Source organism: Scyliorhinus torazame, chromosome 14 (assembly GCF_047496885.1).
Source record: "Scyliorhinus torazame isolate Kashiwa2021f chromosome 14, sScyTor2.1, whole genome shotgun sequence".
Taxonomy (NCBI): domain Eukaryota; kingdom Metazoa; phylum Chordata; class Chondrichthyes; order Carcharhiniformes; family Scyliorhinidae; genus Scyliorhinus; species Scyliorhinus torazame.
The window spans coordinates 42,668,164-42,690,146 of record NC_092720.1 but is presented as its reverse complement, the minus strand read 5'-3'; the positions used below and the strand labels follow the sequence as shown (position 1 = coordinate 42,690,146).

General features: G+C 42.8%; 1 protein-coding gene across 3 annotated transcripts in view; it reads left to right on the top strand.

Annotated features, from left to right (window-relative positions):
* Nucleotides 1-21,983, top strand: part of LOC140389667 (uncharacterized) — a 405,956-nt gene that overhangs the window by 8,869 nt on the left and 375,104 nt on the right. For all 3 annotated transcript variants that reach the window (XM_072474012.1, XM_072474013.1, XM_072474011.1), the window contains exons 2-4: nt 16,896-17,030; nt 19,255-19,364; nt 20,976-21,080. In XM_072474012.1, the coding sequence (XP_072330113.1) occupies nt 16,896-17,030; nt 19,255-19,364; nt 20,976-21,080 (350 nt within the window). The remainder of the gene's footprint in view (nt 1-16,895; nt 17,031-19,254; nt 19,365-20,975; nt 21,081-21,983) is intronic.

Below are 21,983 nucleotides of genomic sequence, written 5' to 3'. Positions count from 1 at the left end.
CTGATGGGGCAGTGGAGGGGGGTCTCTCACTGATGGGGCAGTGGAGGGGGGTCTCTCACTGATGGGGCAGTGGAGGGGGGGTCTCTCACTGATGGGGCAGTGGAGGGGGTCCCTCACTGATGGGGCAGTGGAGGGGGTCCCTCTCTGATGGGGCAGTGGAGGAGGGTGTCTCACTGATGGAGCAGTGGAGGTGGGTCCTTCACTCTCTCACTGGTGGATCAGTCGGGGGGTCCCTCACACCTCACCCCTCTTTCTCACTCACTGATCAGGGGAGGGGGCTCCTCACCGCTCACTCTCTCACTGATGGATATTTTATGTATTCTTCGTTGTGGGCCGAATCGGTGCAAGGAAACGGAGAGACAACTGAGAATAACTCACTTGGAGAATTCCGTTGTGTGAATCAGGACAACGCAGACCAAAGTGTCATGCAGTGTAGATCAGGGCTTTATGTAGGTTTATTTGGCTGCTGTCGTTTACCTCACTCGCCTTGCAATTCTCAGACATTGCTGTGTGGCAGCTCCGGCTATGTCTATTATCTCAGAGTTAATGGGGGGATGTGGTGGGGTCAGAATTCACTTATTAGTTTCAAATGCTGCAATGTCGAATGTGATCACTTTCAGCGGCCCTGCTGCCCTGTCGGGAATCTGTCTTTGTAGGGTTAAAATGCAGTGGCTCTCGCATTACCTAGAACAATCACAAAAAAATGAACTGGTGTCAATCTGACTCCAGGGGTCAGTGTGAACCGGGGATGGGAGCTGCGCTTTACATTTTGAGCCGTTTGTATCCTAGTGGGAGCACAAATCCTGAGAAAAGTGTGGCCACGCTGGGGGCGCCTGGAGAAATGGGATTTTCCCAGCTGAAAAATGGAATTCCCATCATCTTTCATCACAATTCTAAAGTTTTCTTTGCACTAAAAGTGTTCACTATAAGTGACATAACGAAGCTACTGAAAAATTATCAGATAATTATAATTGAAAAGCCTTGAATTTGGAAGAGCAGATAGCAATCGCGTTATGTGATCTATTGAAGTGTTCGAATACCTATACTCCCCACTGACGTGCGATTAGTTCGATTTGGGGACAGTATTGGACACGAGATCACTATTATAGCCAATATAGCTGCATCCTAAGCAACCATCCACAGTCCCGACAGCCCACTTACAGTATCCAATTAACTCTTCAGTGGGTCCACAGTGTTTACTTCCACTAATCTTTCTGGAAGTTTATTTCACACTCGTTGATCACTGTATGAAGAGTTTCCTGATACCAGTCCTATCATTGCACATCTCCGGTTTGAATCAGTGTACCTACATGGATACAGAACTGGCTAGGTCACAGAAGGCAGAGCGTAGCAATGGAAGGGTGCTTTTCTGATTGGAGGGCTGTGACTAATGGTATTCCAAGGGGATCAGTGCTGGGACCTTTGCTGTTCGTAGTATATATAAATGATTTGGAGGAAAATGTAACTGGTCTGATTATTACGTTTGCTGACGACACAAAGGTTTTTGGAATTGCGGATAGCGATGAGGACTGTCAGAGGATAGAGCAGGATTTAGATTGTTTGGACACTTGGGCGGAGAGATGACAGATGGAGTTTAGACTTAGAACATTACAGCGCAGTACAGGCCCTTCGGCCCTCCATGTTGCGCCAACCTGTGAAACCACTCTAAAGCCCATTTACACTATTCCCTTATCGTCCATATGTCTATCCAATGACGATTTGAATGCCCTTAGTGTTGGCGAGCCCACTACTGTTGCAGGCAGGGCATTCCACACCCTTACTACTCTCTGAGTAAAGAACCTACCTCTGACGTCTGTCTTATATCTATCTCCCCTCAATTTAAAGCTATGTCCCCTCGTGCTAGACATCACCATCCGAGGAAAAAGGCTCTCACTGTCCACCCTATCCAATCCTCTGATCATCTTGTATGCCTCAATTAAGTCACCTCTTAACCTTCTTCTCTCTAACGAAAACAGCCTCAAGTCCCTCAGCCTTTCCTCATAAGATCTTCCCTCCATACCAGGCAACATTCTGGTAAATCTCCTCTGTACCCTTTCCAATGCTTCCACATCCTTCCTATAATGCGGTGACCAGAATTGCACGCAATACTCCAAATGCGGCCGCACCAGAGTTTTGTACAGCTGCAACATGACCTCATGGCTCCGAAACTCAATCCCTCTACCAATAAAAGCTAACACACCGTACGCCTTCTTAACAACCCTCTCAACCTGAGTGGCAACTTTCAGGGATCTATGTACATGGACACCGAGATCTCTCTGCTCATCCACACTGCCAAGAATCTTACCATTAGCCCAGTACTCTGTCTTCCTGTTATTCCTTCCAAAATGAATCACCTCACACTTTTCTGCATTAAACTCCATTTGCCACCTCTCAGCCCAGCGCTGCAGCTTATCTGTGTCCCTCTGTAACTTGTAACATCCTTCCGCACTGTCCACAACTCCACCGACTTTAGTGTCATCTGCAAATTTACTCACCAATCCTTCTACGCCCTCCTCCAGGTCATTTATAAAAATGACAAACAGCAGTGGCCCCAAAACAGATCCTTGTGGAACACCACTAGTAACTGAACACTTCCCATCAACCACCACACTTTGTCTTCTTCCAGCTAGCCAATTTCTGATCCAAACTGCTAAATCTTCCTGAATCCCATGCTTCCATATTTTCTGCAGTAGCCTACCGTGGGGAACCTTATCAAACGCTTTACTGAAATCCACATACACCACATCAACTGCTTTACCCTCATCCACCTGTTTGGTCACCTTCTCAAAGAACTCAATAAGGTTTGTGAGGCACGACCTACCCTTCACCGGACAAATGTGAGGTCATGCATTTTGGAAGGTCTAATACAGGTAGGGAATATACAGTGAATGGTAGAACCCTCAAGAGTATTGACGGTCAGAGAGATCTAGGTGTACAGGCCCACAGGTCACTGAAAGGGGCAACACAGGTGGAGAAGGTAGCCAAGAAGGCATACGGCATGCTTGCCTTCAGTGGCCGGGGCATGGAGTATAAAAATTGGCAAGTCATGTTGCAGCTGTATAGAACCTTAGTTAGGTCACACTTGGAGTATAGTGTTCAATTTTGGACGCCACACTACCAGAAGGATGTGGAGGCTTTAGAGAGGGTGCAGAAGAGATTTACCAGAATGTTGCCTGGTATGGAGGGCATTAGCTTTGAGGAGAGGCTGAATAAACTCGGTTTGTTCTCACTGGAACGACGGAGGTTGAGGGGCGACCTGATAGAAGTATACAAAATTATGAGGGGTATAGCCAGAGTGGATGGTCTGAGACTTTTTCCCAGGGTAGAGGGGTCAATTACTAGGGGGCATAGGTTTAAGGTGCGAGGGGCAAGGTTTAGAGGAGATGTACGAGGCACGTTTTTTACACAGAGGGTGCCTGGAACCCGTTGCTGGAGGGTGTGGTGGAAGCAGGGACGATAGTGACATTTAAGGGGCATCTTGACAAATACATGAGTAGGATGGGAATAGAGGGATACGGACTCCGGAAGTGTAGAAGATTTTAGTTCAGCCGGGCAGCATGGTCGGCGCAGGCTTGGAGGGCCGAAGGGCCTGTTCCTGTGCTGTACTTTTCTTTGTTCTTTGTGGTTTAGAGGCACTCCTTGCAGTTTGATTTCAAACTCATTTTCCAGGTTAACTTTCTGGGTACCCTGTTCAACCTTCTCCATTTCTAACAAATCACTTCTTCCCCCCAAGAATACCTCTTTTCTCAGAGTATGTAAATCAAAACTCCATTGGATTTGTCAATAGTTGCTCTGCATTGGCCGGTCACATTAATGTGTGAATTATATCTGGAAAGTTTCTTTTAGCCTCAAGCACCATCTATGCTATGTATGATACTGTGTACATCAATTTATTTTCAGCCTGTGAGTAGCATTTTACATTTGTCTGCATTAAACGTCATCTACCATTGTTCTGTTTTAACTACATAGAATTACACAGTATTTACTGCACAGGAACAGGCCATTCAACCCGTCAAGTCTGTACTGGTGTTAGTGCACCGCTCGCCTCCTCCTATCCCACTTCACCTCATCCCACCAGTATATCTCCCAATTCCAATTATTTTTGTAGACAATTTAAAAAATTTAAGAAATGATTCAACTTATTTGCTTTCACTTTTCCTTCTACACCAATACTTCTGCCGAAGTAGAGTGTGACAAAAATACTCTGCTTCAATGCATGCTTGAATTGAAGATTTTACTACATCCTTCTTGAAAACTTGAAGAATTGATGCAGTCTTTCAAAAACTTTGTCTGTTTATAACAGCCTTATAACAACTTGCATTCATATCGCACTTTTAGGCGGGCACTTTGAGTGGAGTTAAACATCCGTATGATAACTTTATTGAACAAATTTGACACAGAGTCAGGTAAGGTGTTAGAAACAGAAGACAAAAAGCTTGGTCAAAGAGGTAGATTTTGAAGAGCATCATAAAGGATAAAAAGAGGTAGAGAGGATTAGGGAGTGAATTCCAGAGTTTAACGTATGCTTCAGAGTACTGTGTATAAACAGAACTGCAGCTAGCCATTAACATTTAGGATGCATTACAAAATGTAAGGACCAACTCGGAGCTGTCCCCATTGAGACCGTCAAATATTGCTGGTTTTCTTTAGTCCAATCTATGTTACTTTTTTAAAACTTTACTTACTGTTTGTACTTGCATGAGGTTTGTTATTTTATAATGATTTATAAATGATCTTTTAACATTACTTCAGGAAAGTTGAAGTGCTATATTGCACTCTGTTTTATTTCACTGTTTTTATCAACTTCAACCTTGGTGTCATTCACCATTATTCTTGCTTGAGAGGGAAAGGATTGAAGGCAGCCTTGGACCTTCAGTGAAGCCATGTCTTTGCATTTTTGTAAAGTCTACATCCAGGGATTTGTTGGGTGCTGTAACCTGCTCGCCTGGGCCCGTTAATTGACAGTTACTTGTCTGAAAATCCTACTTCCTCTCTGATACAGGAAAACCTTTGAGTCCTTTCAACCCTTGCTCCAGATTCCAGGTTCATTTTTTCAGATGAGGCGCTAAACCTAGGTGCACATTAGGAAATCCCATGGTCTCCTTCCAGGAAGAGCTGGGGCATTCGTCTGGTGTCCTGGGCAATACTAATCCCTCAATCAATACCTAAAAACAGATTATTGATCATAAGTTTGATTGCTGTTTGTGGGAGCCTGTTGTACACAAATTAGCTGCCACGGTTCCTGAATTACAGCAATAAGCACATTTCAAAAGCACTAACTTGATTGTGAAGTGCTTTGGAATATTCTGAGGTTGCGAGAGATGCCATATAAATGTGAGTGTTTTTTTTTTTTACTTGTAACAGTGGATGCACTAATAGTGTTAGGCATCTCATGAGAGCCTGTCCTGTACGTATACCTATGTAACCCCAATCCATGTTATACGTTTAGCTGCTGTTGTATAAAGAGTCAAAGGTTCCGCTCCTTTTCCACAAACCCCTTTAATTTACTTCAATAGACTCTGCATAAAACTCTGACATCACATCACCTCACACAAAGGCCACCTGAAGCCCCTTTACATATGTGTCAATTATTGGATACTTAACATAAATGAGACAACTAATTGGAATGTCTCTTAACCCATTACTTAACAGTCTCCCCTTCCTTGGAGAAAAAAATAATTAGGTGAAAACAAAATTACAAGAAACTCAAAAACACACACTCAATTTCCCCCCCTTCTTTTTTTCATTTTTGGAAGAAAAAAACAATAGTCACAGAAACAGGCGCCCTTCTTTAACAATATCCAAAAGGTTCTGTGAGCTAGCCCCTCTTTTTGTAAAACAATTTGACAATTGATAGCTAATGTCAACCCATTTAATTTTTACTGTCCAACATCTGCTTCAAACTTGCAATGTCTACCCTAAATCTTTCTTCATTTACACTTTTTGTAGAGTGCACATTTTCCCACAGGGATTTATTGTCAATGTGACATTCAATAGGTATATTACCCAAATCCCCTAATCCCCAAATTTCTGTCAATATCTGAGATATATAAAAGGCCATATCCACCGCCTCTACAAGGCGTAACGGCTCAGCAGCCAAAGTGAGTTTGACCACTCTTTATGTTCTTTGTTTCCCACACAAGAGGACAACATTTACCATTGTTCCCCAAAAGGAACATTATAAAACCTCCTTGCAACCCCATCACATAAATTTGCATAGGACGCACCACTATAAACTAGGAGTTTCAAGTGCCTAAGGTCACCTAAAACCGGGAACCGCAAAACACACTCCTGCATTTTTAGTTTGACCAAAGCTTTATTTGCTCTTATTATGTCTTCCACTTTGGGATCATTCATTTTTGTACTCAACTCTAAGACATCAAAACTCGCGTCCGGTCTCGTATGTCTACCTAACCAATTCAGTTGCCCAATTAAACTTTGCAGTTGCTCTTTTTCCATCTTTGAAACCATTGCGTGTTTTTGTGAAACCCGGCCACGGCTAATTGCTATTGGGCTGATGCTTTCCAAATAAGATTGCTGACATAAAGTTGCCCCTAACTTAGTCTGTCCGATTTCCAGTCCAATATATTTAAATGCACCGGAAGCCTGATTTCCAACCCTGAATTCTTTCCTCAAACCAGAGATTACAATAGCTTCGAAATCACTAGTCCCACCCCACAAAAAATCATTGACATGCATCACAAAGGTGCCAGAAAGATTTCCTTTATCGTGCCAGTAAAACATTGCCGGATCTGCTTTAAACTGGCAAAAGCCTAACTTTAACAAAACTGACCTTACCGAAAAATAACAGACTTTGGAGGCATCATTTAATCCATATACACATTTATTAAACTTCCAGAGTATCACTTCTGTGTTAGCTGCCTCTTTAGGAGGACGGAGAAAAATGCCCCTGCAAGAAGGTAGCTTTTATATCTATAGATTAGCATTCCCATGCCTTTGTGGCTAATAGAGCCAAGAAGATCTTTAAAATAACCTTTCCTGTTGTAGGTGAATCTACCCTTAAATCCGGATCTTCTCAGTTTTCTTCAAATCCCTTCGACACAAGCCTGGCCTTTGCCTTATAAGTTCCATCCGGAAGAACCTTTTCCGTGTAAATCCATGTGTGGGATAGAGCTCTTTGTCCCCTATCCGGTACTTCTGTGTATACCCCAAATTCACTCCAACTATGCAATTCTTGCTGTTTGGCATCTTTGATAACTTTTTCATCTAACTTATTGGAAGCCACCAAAATCTCACACTGTCTATATCAGTTAACTGGTCCTCATAGTTCTGTAACACATGCGTACCAGGTGACCCTGGTTCCTCGTCATGTCTGTCTGCTCTGTCTAAATTTAAAAATTTGTAATCTGTACCCATTATCCTTGATGAATGTACCCTAACAGTTTGATTGCCATGTTGCAAAATAATTGTTTTCCCATCTATGCCTATGATCTTCCCTGGGCCTTTCCATTCATTAAAATTGTCTCTCTTATAGTATACTATGTCTCCTTGCTGAAAAATGGTATTTGATGGTCGTACATTATGCCTCAAAGCTCTGTGAATTCTTTCAGAGACTTCTGCTTCCAAAAAAGCTTTTCTACTGCTTTGTAAAGCATTTAAATGCTCAGCAAAATGGACAGAATTTTAGGATTTCTACCAAACACTTGTTGATAGGGACTATAGCCCCCAACTATCTGCAATGAATTCTTTGCATGTGCCACCCATGCTAAAGCTGAATTTAGCTTGCAGTTTGGTCTATCTGCCAAAATGTTCTGGAGCATGGCATCTATTATCGCATGGTTTCTTTCACACACACCATTACTAAATGGGCTTTCTGCAGCTGTATTCATAACTCTGATATTCACATTTTCACACATTTCGCTAAACTCATCATTAATTCTCCCCCATTGTCTGTAAGGAATTTTGCCGCTGGGGCCATTCGTGTCCCTATCCATTTTTCCATGATTTGATCCAGAATTACTCTTTTCTTTACTTCGTACAATTGTTGATTGACTAAATCTGGTTGCTAAATCTACAAAGTGCAAAATAAATATATTATTGGCTTTATCCCAGATCTTAATGACATTGTAGCCACAATGTCATTAAAATCCCTGGCCAAAGGTAGGGTTACTATCGGTCGTGCTGGTGTCCTTCTGTACTTCCTACAAACTTCACAGCAAACACTAACCTGTTCTATTAGCTTAGTATAGTCTTCATCCCTTACCCCTGCACCATTTAATAAATTTTTCAGCCTCCGAGGAGATGGATGTGCAAATTGCCTGTGCAGTTTTAATACAACAAGCTTTTATCAGCTAAAGTCCCATTTTCAACTGCCATTAACACATCCTTAACAACTGTACTTGAAATATTATTTGTCAGTAAAGGAATACAATAGTGTCCCGACTGTGTAAATTGTAAGTCCACCGTCTTTTCAAAAACTGTTGCCTTCTCCTGTTCCATATCCAGTTTCATGTGTGCTTTCTTCATCGACGGTCTGCTCAGAAGCAAAGGGATACAACATTCGTGCTAATGAAATGATTCACTCCGGCAACATTGCAAGGGATCACCACTCTTTTCAGCGACTTCAGAGTATTATCATCCCCAAACCTGAAACTTGTGGCACTTTCAAATTCCTTAAGCTTGTTACGATTTTCAGCATTCAAGGAGTCCAGGTAACATTTTAACCAGTCAATTCCACACACAGTAGATCTGCAGCCACTGTCCAATACAGCACAATTGGAAGGATTTTGCAACCAACACCCTCATTACCAGCGTAAAACTGCTTCTTAATAGGACAATGCCTTCTTTCTGGCCACTATCTTTTTCCTCTTCTAACTCTTCCGTGTCATGTGTCGCTTCAAACAGTATTATAACGTGTTGGACAGTTGAAAGCATAATGGTATTGAGAGTCACATTGAAAACATCGATTTATCATGCCCCGTGCATTTCTGGGGTTCATCTTCCTATTGTAGGTTCTAACTGGGTTTCTGTCTTCATAATTTCCAGTTCCCGATCTCCTTCTATTGCCCTGGAACCTGTTTGTAGCCGTACGATTTTGCCATCCTGTTAGTAGTGTATCCTCCATATTCTGCTTTATTGCAGGCTGACCTATTTGGGTCATCAGAGCCATTTGAATCGAATGTTACCCCAGAAACTTTTTTAAAGCTTCTGTCATCTGATCGAATATCCGTAAACTGAACTCCTGTCAAAACCAGGAGCCTATCCATGTTGCTACCTCTTGCACAGTCAAGTAATTTAAAGGCCAACACAGACTGTGGAAATTCCAGGTTGTGTTTCTGCAGCCTTTTATATCGTCTGCCAAATTCCATTATATAGTCTTCAATTGAGAAATCCTCTATTTTCCAGAACCTATCAAAATCCGACCATGCTTCATACGCACTTAACAAGTCATCCTTTTTATAAATCTTATCCATATAACGTAATAGAGTCTCCAGACCTTCTGCTGAGTCTAACTCTTCCAATTCCAGCTCAGAAAACACTTTGCTTCGGATTTTACTGTCATAAGGTAGAGAAAGAGCCAATGCCAGACCTTGTTTTCTCTTCCCCAAGGCAGTTACCTTCGTCCACATAACTACTGCACTTCTCAATTGGTCGCACTATCCCCTTTCAGAAAAAAAAGGGGGGAGGTAGTCATATCCAACCATCTTTACCCTAGGTTCAGCTTTGTTTTTTTTTTTTCTTCTCACTCACTCCTTGGTTTGGTCTGGAAAAGTTGTATCTTTCAACCCTTCACTTTGCAGAACAACCATTCTCTGCTACCATTTGTTATGCATTTAGCTGCTGTTGTATAAAGAGTTAAAGGTTTTGCTCCTTTTCCACAAACACCTTTAATTTACTTCAACAGACTCTGCATAAAACTCTAACATCACATCACCTGACACAAAGGCCACCTGAAGCTTTACATATCAGTGTCAATTATTGGATACTTAACATAAATGAGGCAACTAATTGGAATGTCTCTTAACCCATTACTTAACAATCCAGGAAAATGGGCATGCTTTCCAAAGGGGCAGGTAGAGGTTTCTCCTGCCTCCACTCTGCCCCATGGAGGGAATGGCCTCTGCAAAGGTCGAGATTGATTGCGGTGGTCTATTAGCCCTCGTCATGTTTTATCCTATCTAAGTGAACACTTCATAATACATACTGTTAACAGAGTTGCCAAGTCATGGCAACATAGGAATATGAATAGGCCATTGAACCCCCCCCCCTCATTCAGTGAGATCATGGCTGATCTGTGGCATAACTCCATATATCGGCCATTCCCACTTATCCCTCAGTGCTTGGGTTAACAAAAATCTATCACCTCTAGATTTAAAATGAACAATTGATGAAGTATTAAATGACTCTTGCAAAAGTGTGTTTCAAAATTCTTGCACCCTTGGGGTTGGATTTTACAGACCATTACAGTCCTCAACTCCCAGCTAGCTAAAAGGTTGTGGAGGGAGGGCGTGGGGAAGCTAGCCCATGATCCTGACAGCTGTCCTGCAGCAATTCAACATTGGGAGCAGTGTTAATTACTCTAAGGCAGTGGTGCTCGGGGCACATGCAGCCCAGCTGGGTTCTGAGTGCGGCCCATGAGATTTAGCTGACTGTTGTCCAGGTGTAGGGTTGCCACATTCCGCTGATTTCTGTCCTCGTAGTTTTTTCTTACTGGTATGACTGAACTTATACACACGTAAAACAAGGGCAAGTGAAGTGAGGTGCTTGCTGATTGCTCACAACATTGACTGTGAGTGCTGTGCACTCCCTCAGCATCCAGAGTTTAATTAGTTATTTTGCTTTTACCATTTGAAGTTGATGACAGTTCTATTAATATATAAATGAGTATTTTCTGTAACTCGTTGTGAAATATTCAGCGTGTTTTGTATGTATTTAATCTTATTCATTGGATCATGATTAGTGAACAAGCCTGATTTTAATTTTGTGGCCCACTGAGATGAAGGGTCACTCACCTGTCCCACTCATTTCCCTAAGTTGTCCACCACTGCTCTAAGGTGAGACATCCATTCCTATCTCAGGGGGAAGAGCCGCCTCAGAGAGTTGCTGGCCAGTCAGATAGCCGGCAGCTCTGTGGTCTCAGCAGTGTCAACTGGGAGCACCTGCTGGGCAGACAGACAATCACCGATGCCGCGGAGCTTAGGTAAGTCTGGGGTTGGGCTCTCTTGGTGAGGGGGCTGAGATGGTTGAGAGGATGGGTTCAAGAGACCCAGGGAAAGGGTTAAAGAGGCGGATGACCCAGGGACTCCACAAGGAGGGCTCTCCCTTGGCTGTCATCAGCCCACGCAGCTACTGATGCCAGGTTTCCAGCATGGTTTGGGCCTTCCCCAGCTGCAGGGAAAATACAAGTAGGGGTGGGCTCAGACCCTTAAGTGGCCATTAATTGGTTACTTAAGGACCTCAATAAGCCCAAGTGTGGGTGGACTGCCTGACTTCTCCCCTGTCCCCAGTAGGTCCTTGGATATATTGGCAGCAGATAGGCAGCGGGTGATGACCAACTGCATTTTACGCATCCCTCCTGTCTTCCAACTCTGGGAGTACGGAGGTGTAAAATGTGACTGTGTCTGCAAAAATGTTTTCTAATTACATTCCGGAACGGAAAATGGGAGTAGAAATATTATGCTCTCCCTTTTGCACGAGCAAAAGTCTGAAACTCTCTTTCCAGTTGAAAAAGCGATCCGATCTGATGAAAACGCATTGATCTGAAACCTTGGGTGCAATCTCACTGAATGTGAACACAGTTCCGTAACAAGCATGTTTAACGGGTGTTTCCGGGCACTTGCAGCACTGAAAAACACCACACTATCTAGTGGGACTCTGGTTCTATTCGGGGCCTCAGCGGGAAATGCCTCACCGAGGCCACGCTTAGTCCCATTTCTTGCACGGAGGAGCTCTGCTCACAGGAATACGTCAGTGCGATCTCTTGACCCCCTCAAAGCCCCAACTCACCTGTAAGGGGGTCCTTGGTCCCCCCTCCCCATCCCCACAGGGCACCTCCAGGGCCCATTCCCCATCACAGGAAAAATGCCAGCCTGACGATGCCAGTGCCAAGGTGGCACCAGCAGTGCCAGGGTGCCACCTTGCCCAGAGCACCAGGTGGCATCCGATCCCCTGGGAGACCCCCACGAGTGCCATTCTGTTTGGTCCGCATTTGTGGAGACCAGTACTGAACAACAATTACTCGTGAGCTCCAAGGCAAAAGGGTTAGATCCCAGGGCCTTGATAGATCATGGGAGACTAGCAGTTTCATTTTAATATGAAGATTTCCAAAATAGTGATCATGCCCACAATAAGTTGGATTCAGACCGCGATGTGTCGAGAGATCGCATTACATCTCGGGTGGTGGGGTGAGCCAAGTAGACCCTGGAAGAGGGATCTCCCGGCATCTTCCGGCCACGCCATGCTGCCTTTCAGGCACAGCACGGCCGGTAGATCGCGTCACTTAACTCTGTTTCTGTACAGATGGTGCCTGGCGCTGCAGATTTTGTTTTACGTCCCAATGTACATTATCTGCTTAACTGGTTCTGCATTAATGATGTACTTGTATATTTTTCAGTTTTGTCTACTGTATTCGCTGCTCACAATGTGATTTCCTCTACACTGGGAGGACAAAAACAGATTGGGTGACTGCTTGTGCAACTCCTCTATTGAGTCTATAATCACGGGCCCAAGCTTCCAATCACCTCTTCTTTTGAATTCCCCACTCTCACTCTGACCTCTCTGTCCTCTGACTCATACACTGATCCAGTAAAGCATATCATAGTTTGGAGGACCGGCACCTCATACTTTGATTAGGTACTTTACAGCCTTCTGGACTCAACGTTGGATTCAGTCATTTCAGATCATTACCTCTGCTTTCATTTTGTTTTGACTACAGCTGTTGGTGATGATTCTGCTTCTCCCATTTCAACCTCCTCGAGACCCATCATTTGTTTCTTCACCTGACTCGTTCCCATCTCCTTTGGCCTTGCACCGTCGCCATTCCTTTTGCCGAGTAACCTCTCCTTCCTTCCACCTTATCTCAGAATTTCCCTTTTGTTTGTTCCCCTTCTCCTTTCCTGGGCCTCTGCACTTGCTTAAAGTCCACTACATCTCAAACTTTTCTAAGCTCTGACAAAAAAGTAATTGACCTGAAATGTTAACTCTCTTTCTCTTTCCCCAGTTGCTTCCAGACCTGTTGATATATGCAGTTTTTCTTTTCAGATTTTAGATTTCTAGCATCTGTTGTATTTTTCTTCTACAATAGCGCAGAGAAGCAAAGGGTTTGCTGTGGCTTGCACAAGTGACGAAGCTACCATGTGGAAAGTTTAAAAAAATGATTGTGCCAGAAAGCTTTGGTCTTATTCTTGCGGTAACTGGAATAATCAGTTTAACAGACCATTACAGCACTGCTACTAAAACTAGGGAAAAACATGCAAGACAATGGCAGGGATTTTCCAGTCTTCCCTGTGGTGCAGGCAGTTCACCATTGGCCATCGGAGGGTTGTTCCAGTCCTGTTGAAGTCTGTGGCATTTTGTATGGCTCCCATGCCCTACTGTCGGGGAACGCCTTACAGCGCCAGGGACAAGGCTTCCATTCCAGCCTTGGGTGACTGCGTGGAGTTTGCATGTTCACCCCGTGTCTGCGTGGGTTTCCTCCGGGTGCTCCAGTTTCCTCCCACATCCAAAGATGTGCAGGTTAGGTGGATTGACCATTCTAAATTGCCCCTTAGTATCCAGGGATGTGCAGGTTAGCCTACGGGGCTAGGGCAGGGAGGACGGGGGAGTGGCCATGGGACGGGTGCTCCTTCGGAGGGTCGGTGCAGACGCGATGTGCCGAATGGCCTCATTCTGCACTGTAGGGATTCTATGATTCTGTACGGATTCTATGGAATTGTTTGGGTGAATAGCATAGGTAAATAAGTACTGGAGTGTAGAGAAATATGCTGATCGATGAAGTAGGGTGCAAGGAGACTCCTGTGAAACATAGACTGGTTAGGTCATGTGGCCTGTTTCTGTGCTGTAAATTCTATGTAATTCTGTATAATGTTGGCAGGGTGCCGTGGATCACTGTAACGTCCCATACTACAGAATATATCAGCGCAGGGAACTTTGCCTAGTTATGTTGATCAATTTACCACATGACACAGTTTGTATGATTTTTATAGACAGCTGTAGAAATGTTTATAATGAGTCTGTATGTGTGTAACATAGGTCGAGCAATAAACTTGAATTAAAGAGTGAAAGGATACAGTTTTGCGCTTGAGATTTTTCTCAATGATGGTTAGGCCACCTGGAGCAGAGAGGATGTGGGATGTAACGAGTAATTAGCAAATACGTTCGAAACTTGGGAAGGAATGTGAGCTATGGAGGGCAGTACTCTCGTGGCTGCCCTTGTGGTCCACAAAATAACTAGATAGAAAATGGCAACAGCATATTCTTTGCAATCGTGTCTCTCATTAACTGTGCACTGTATCTGAACTGCCATCTGGGAATGTTTGCAGCATTTCCCAATGGGAAAACCGAATGAGATTAATATCTCATTAACTCTAGACTTTATAACTGGATGCAGAAAGAACTTGATGGTAAAATCATGTGATGGAAGGAACTGTTCTGTTATGTGAATGAAATGGAAAGTCTCCCACTAAACTCACCCCCTGCATTCATGAAGTGCACTGAAAGTACTTGTTAGGTGAATTGGACATTTTGAATTCTCCCTCAGTGTACCCGAACAGGTGCTGGAGTGTGGTTACTAAGGAATTTTCATAGTAACTTCATGGCAGTGTTATTGTAAGCCTACTTGTGACACTAATAAAAATTATTTCAAGACTTGTGAGATGAGATGGAGCTTCATACTGTTGACGGACTATGCATAATGCTCAGCACCTTTGGTCACTTCTGCCCTTGTGATTGCCTGTGGCGTAAATTTATAAGTTTAGCTGACAATTAGTAGGGGGTGGAATAAAGCAATGACTGCAGATAAGGAGATTCAATCACATGGAAATAAGGTTCAAGTCCCACCCAAAACGTGAGCACATAATTTAGGCTGCTGCTTCTGTGTTTATGTTTCAATGCTGGAGGTGCTGCTTCTTGGATGAGACATTAAACCTAGACCCCATCTGCGCTCTTAGATTAATTAAAAAAAAAATTATGTTCCAATTAAGGGGCAGTTTAGCGTGCCATCCACCTACCCTGCACATCTTTGGGTTGGGGAGTTGAGACCCACGCAGACACGGGGAGAATGTGCCAACTCCACACGGACAGTGATCTGGGGCCGGGATCGAACCCGGATCCTCGGCGCTGTGTGGCTGCAATGTTAACCACTGCGCCACCGTGCCGCCACACACTCTTAGAATGATGTAAAAGATCCCATTGCATTATCTGAAAAAGTGCTTGTATCCCTCAAGCAGAATTATTCAAATAGGTTTCCTGCACATCTATTTCACTGCATTGTGTGGGTCCTTTGTCTGAATTGACTGCTGTGGTTTCTAAATTTCAACAATATAAATTACCAGTGTGCATCAAAAGTACTTTGATGCCTGTAAAGCATTTAGAGTCCACGGAGCAGTGATATTTCAATGCAAGGTTTGTTAACATTTGCAGAGATAATACTTTATACTTCAACATCTCATACAAGTAGTAATTTATCAGTTTGGAGGGAATTACAGAACTATCTACAATCTCGTGCCACTCTTCATGAATGGGGTTTCTGGTATGCTACAGGAATTTACTTCAGTTATCCATGGGTTAATCAAAATGTAATTGATGGACTTTCTGTCAAAATCCTATTTCTCTGAGAGTTACGAGCTCTAACTGAGATTAGTTGTATACTTGATTGGTTGCAATCGAGGCCTTGTTTGCAGTAACTTACTGGGCTGAAAGCTGAGTAAAAGGCAATTAGATTGCAAACAGAAGGGTAAATAAGAATGGTCAGGCATAACATCCCCACTAGATGGTGTAACCTCATACACTGCCCCTCATCAACAATGTCAAATGACTGCTTAAAGGACTGTACATGCCTCATTACCCTCTGAGAAACAAGTTTCTCGGCCTTTTGGCTAAGATGAGCACGAGGTCAGGTGCAATGCCTGGATCTGGTATGTCTCTCATGTGGGGACCATGAGTTGGATTCAATTTGAATTTGAATTGGTTTTTGGAGCAGGCAAGGAGCTGGATTAGGGGTTTGCCCCTGTCCGCACTCTGAGCCCTGGCTTTGTAACTCTGATAAAGTAATCAAAAAAAAATAAGTACCTCTTGGTTTGCAAAAGAGGATGAGGGATCTTTTAGAGACTTCATATAATACAAAATTCCTGCAAGTGTTGAAAATAGAAAATGTCTAAAAAATGAACAACTGACTTTATTTTAGGTGCAAGTTAGCTCTCAAAAAATATTAATGATGTGGAGATGCCGGTGTTGGACTGGGGTAAGTAAGCACAGTAAGAAGTCTTGCAACACCAGGTTACTGTCCAACAGGTTTGTTTCGAATCACTAGCTTTCGGAGCGCTGCTCCTTCCTGAGGAGATTCACCTGAGGATGGAACTGTGGTCCGAAAGCTAGTGATTCGAAATAAACCTGTTGGACTTTAACCTGGCGAGGTAAGAAAAAATATTAAGGAATAGGTGGAAAATGTTAAAATTACATCCCATCCAAAAGATATGAACAATATTATTTTCTGGTTATATTGTTTCTGATATATTTTGTATAGATAATTATTTTCCTTTGGATTGTTATCTTTAATAATTAAGACCTATGTATAAGTTACAGGTTATAAATTAAAGGAGCCATTTAGACTTTTTGCATGTAAATTAATGGCTACTGGAAGAGGGGTTTAAAACCACCCAACGGCTTCTAGGTGATGTTGTGAACTGCTACTGTTAACCTAGACACATTTCTTTCAGGCCACACGTGTGCATGGAGCAGGAATTAGCCATGGTGGGACACAGACAACCTTGTGTGCAGGCTTTCACACGGATGGTTAAAGTGTGGAAACAGGGATGTACTGCACAGCGGTGGTGTGTTGGGTATGAAAGGAGGTGAGTGAAACGTCAGATTGATATAGACCTTGTGTATCTCCAGGGACCCATGCAAAAGTTACCAGAAGTTATTTCCTGGCCGTAACCCAGATCTCAGATACCTCAGTACAGCCCAGGGATTTAAGCGGAGATATTTCTGGTCTTCGTGGTTCATTGACCTTCACCATCCGAGGCAATAGGCAAGCTGTTTACTTCTGAATGTCTTGTCGGCAAGCTAAGGCTCTTTTCATTGCTGCATTTCTGCATTCAACGCATGTTTTGTTTTTAAGTTAAACATTTATCATTTTAACATTATACTCCTCTCTTCTGAATATATTAATTACCTTAATATATTTGGCTTTGGAACTGCTGATAGGCCTCCGTCAGTGCCAGTTTTAGTGATCCACAGTTGCGCATGGGAGCTGTATATTAAGGAGGCATCCCCCAATATTCCTCTGCTGTATAGAAGAAACTTCATTTTCTGGCCCTTCGCAGGAGGATTATGGAGAATGAATATTTAGCTGTTGGAATTATGAGCATAAATTCACTTTCTGGTACAATATGTTGGAATATATTTTTCTCTTTAATCCCCCATTTTGTAATTCCCTGCTCTAGTTTTCATTACAACAGAGGTAATTGCAAGGTAAATTGAAAGAAGTGTTTTACATTATGAAGGGATGGGATAGAGTAAGTAAAACAGAATGCTTCCATTAACTGAGGGACTTTGTAAGAGACATAGGCAGACTTTTTAGTGAGAAGGTTTATGAAGCTGTTGCTACAACCAGGTGAAAAGGAAGGAACTGGCACCCTCTATTCAAACTTCTCGGTTGGTCACAACAAAGGTTTGCGTTTCTTTTTCAGGAGGATATGTCGGAGCCAATAAAACAAGGTTTTTTTGAGTCAAAGAAAGTAAACTTATTAACTACTGATCCCGAGATAATTAATAAAAATGCGACATCAAGCTTTCGGCCCTCATGCAGTCAATAGGGCCTCACATACATATACAGGTACACACGTAGCAGAAATAAAGGAGTTAAAGTCCAATAAAAAAAGATCAAAGTATGTACAGTAAAGTATCCTTTGATTGCCCTTGTGGATGATTTAGATTAACTGGTTTCTTGCATGTGGTCAGATGTAGAAGGTGTTGCAATTAATAGGAAGTCTCTGTTCGCTGGTGGGTTTCTCATATAGTTGGCTTCTCAAACCGGGCGACGTTCTCGTTCCAAAAGAAAGAAGGAACAAGAGAGCTTCAGCTTGTTTCCTCTGCTGAAGACTTTCTTGACATTGTCTGTATCACTTGTAGTCTCTCATTAGCGGCTGGCACCCTTGTCTTGAAATACTTCACCTATTGTGTATTTCCAAGAGGCTTTGGTGGTCTGTCTGTGCCAGCCATTGTTTCAATACCCATGTGTTTCTAAAGTCTCTTTCTCAGACAGTTATGAATTTCGATGGGTGTGTGGATTACATGAAATATATCTCTCCTCTGAGGGTGATTTGCTGGTTTCTTACCTTCAACTTGTAATGTGGCCTTGAATTTTTAAGCAATTTGCTCTGTCTCAATTCAAATTGCAAAATTCCCAGCCGGTTGAATGTTGAAAAACCTCATTTTCAAAAATAAAGAGCTTTGTAAAACTATACATTGAGGCGGTGATTGAAGCAGAAACCATATGTCAACGTTATTGGATGGTTCAGATAGGTGGTTGAAGGAAAGAGAATTGTAATGTATTGTAAGTGCTGTTCTTGCTGCTGCCCTCTCTGCTGTTGGGAAGATGTAAATTAAGTTGGTTCAATAATGGCTACTGGCAGCTGAGCATGTGTTAGTCTTACTCAGTGCAATGCACAATATGAATATTGTGACCAGTGTGTGCAGATGGGATTAAGGCTACTGCTTGTGTGGCAATAACTACCATCACCAAATTGGTTGGCTGAATGACCTTTTCCTGTGAGTGCCACATGGTGTTCTCATGAGCATGAGCAAGTGACATGTTTGCATGTCTATGTATGCTCATTCTTCAGTTAACCAGGAATAACAACCCAGGATGATATGCACTGTCCATTTACCCTTCTCATCCATCCATCTCCTTTTAGTCTGAGATCAAATACTTGCTATGTGTGGAAACTTGAACGTGATCCCCCATGCGAACATTCCAGGATGCAGGCTGCTGGCAATGACTGATTGAACTGTCTTAGAAAATGAGTCCAGTTTGGCTGATGCATTGAAACACTTTCTCCCTATACCTTGTAGGACTGGATATTATACTGCCTACAGACAGGTGTACAATGTGGAGCTTCAGACCATCTATAAATGCTGTCCAGGATGGAACCAGCAAAATGAGGAGTCAGGCTGCTTACATCGTAAGTGTCATCTTCTTGTGATGTTGTTACAGCCCAATTCCCTCCAATACAATGACATGAAGACATTGTCATGTGGGTGCTGAGGAACTGATCCTGGAAGGAAGGATGTAAAGCAGACAGCAGATCAGGTCACCATAATGTCTTTGGGATGGGGATCAAAATATGAGGATGAAAAATATATTGGAATATGGTGATATCTCCCTAAAATTGTGAAATTTTAGCGGCATGGTAGCACAGTGGTTAGCACTGTTTCTTCACAGCGCCAGGGACCCGGGTTCGATTCCCGGCTTGGGTCATTGTCGGTGTGAAGTCTACACATTCTACCCGAGTCTGCGTGGGTTTCCTCCGGGTACTCCGGTTTCCTTGCACAAGTCTCGAAAGACGCGCTGTTAGGTGAATTGGACATTCTGAATTCTCCGTTAGTGTACCAAACAGGCGCCGTAGTGTGGCGACTAGGGGATTTTCACAGTAAATTCATTGCAGTGTCAATGTAAGCCTACTTGTGACACTAATAAAGATTATTATTACAAAATGTTTGATTAAAAACTAAGGCAGTTGTCACAGTCAGAGTGATACTACAGTGTCCGGCTTGAAATCTCAATCCAAGCAGATTCTAAATTTCTTATAACATGGGAAACACTCTTGTTACTGAAATCCAATTTTGCAAAATGTATCACCTGAAGTTGTAAATGTATGGTGGGACTCACCAAGTGAGGGTAATCAACATTGTGCGACAACGTTTAATTAGGTCCATGTACTTCCCCAAGCTGTATCTGCTGCAGTAGGTTCTGATTGTGCACTCTGTAATCAACTGGTAGAGGGCTGGACACCTAGTGACCATATTGGGCCAACGCTCTTCATTTTCCTTCAACCTGTACCCTCATCCAGCGCATGGTAATTGCAGGATATAATGGGTTGGCACACTATCATTATCCTTTCATCTCTAGAACCTGGTTTTGATTCAAATATGTAGTGAGGGTTCAAACCTTTCACTGCAGTCCATCAATATGCTTTGTGTTCTGCTTTTTCGGGTTTTTAAAAATAAATTTAGAGTACCCAATTATTTGTTTTCCAGTTAAGGGGCAATTTAGCGTGGCCAATCCACCTAGCCTGCACATCTTTGGGTTGTGGGGGTGAAACCCACACAGACACAGAGAGAATGTGCAAACTCCACACAGACAATGACCCAGGGCCGGGATTCGAACGGGGGTCTTCAGCGCTGCGAGGCAGCAGTGCTAACCACTGTGCCACCATCCCGCCGCTGTTTCGGGTTTTTATTGGAGATGAATCCAAGGCACTGATTGAAACCTGATTGAATTTAGTGCAGGTGGGACCATATGCTTGAGAAAGAAAATAACCACTGATGTTCTTTTTCAATCAGAGTTAAGGCAAGGAGGAGAGAATTTTAATTTACATCTAACTCTAAGCTGGGCAATGCGGTGCTAAATGCAAAGAAATGAGAACATTTAAGTTCCCAACACGAACATTTCTTGACTGTATGCAATAAAAGTGGAAGCAAATTAATTAACATTAGAATGGAAATCAATAATTTTATTTGAATTCCTGAAAAATGGTCCAATACTTTTAAGTGCATGGTGTTTGTTTCCCCAGCTACGTGTGCTATTGGTACATGCTTCAATGGAGGAAAGTGTGCTGAAGGAATTTCTCAGGTGTGCCAGTGTCCAGAGGGATTCCAGGGCCCTCGATGCCAGTATGGTAAGTTACTGCAATATGTATTAATTGACTCATTTATTAAATTGATTTGAATTTTATGTGTTAAAAATCATGCAGGACAAATATGCAGAGAGCCTGACTCTCTGTGCATGGCAATTAGTTACCTTTAAATAAATGTTCAGATCATTCTTCACATTGCCACCTGATTGGCTGCAATTGTCGATGATTATACAGACAAGCTGTTTGCAATGACGAAGGGTTCAAAAATTGAGGTGAGGTGAGAGTGACTGACTTTGACTAAAGGCAGCATTTGATAGATTGTGGCATTAAGGAGCCCTAGCAAAACTGGAGTCAATGGGAATCAGGCGGCAAACTCTCCATTGTTTGAAGGCAGTTTGAGTACAGTGGAGCTGCACTCATCCAGGCAAGAACAGAGTATTCTGTCATACTCTTGACTTGTGATTTGTTGAAGGTCAGCAGGCCTTTGGAAGTCGGGAGGTGAGTTACTCGTCACAGAATATCTAGCCTCTGACCTGCTCTGGTAGCCACAGTTTTTATATAGCTGGTCCATTAAGTTTCTGGTCAATCGTAAACCCCAGGATATTGATGGTGGGGGATCTAATGATATAATGCTGTTGAATGTCAATGGGAGATCGTTAGATTCTCTCCTGTTGGAGATTGCCTCTGTTAGGAAAACAAAGGTAGCTTTAAGGGATTTATATTTGTATTGGTAAACATTAGAAATAAGGTATAGTTTTAAGTGGGGTTAATTGAATGTTTCAGTGACTGGAAGTGTAAAATCTATAGTTAGATTCATGCTGGACAAAGGTGTTTATATGTGTGAGGGTTGGTTAAGTTCCAACTGTGTTTCTACTTTGCTTAGAGAGGGATGCGGCATGAGGAATAAATAGTAGTAGTGGGAAAGTAGAGGCCACTTTCCTTTGT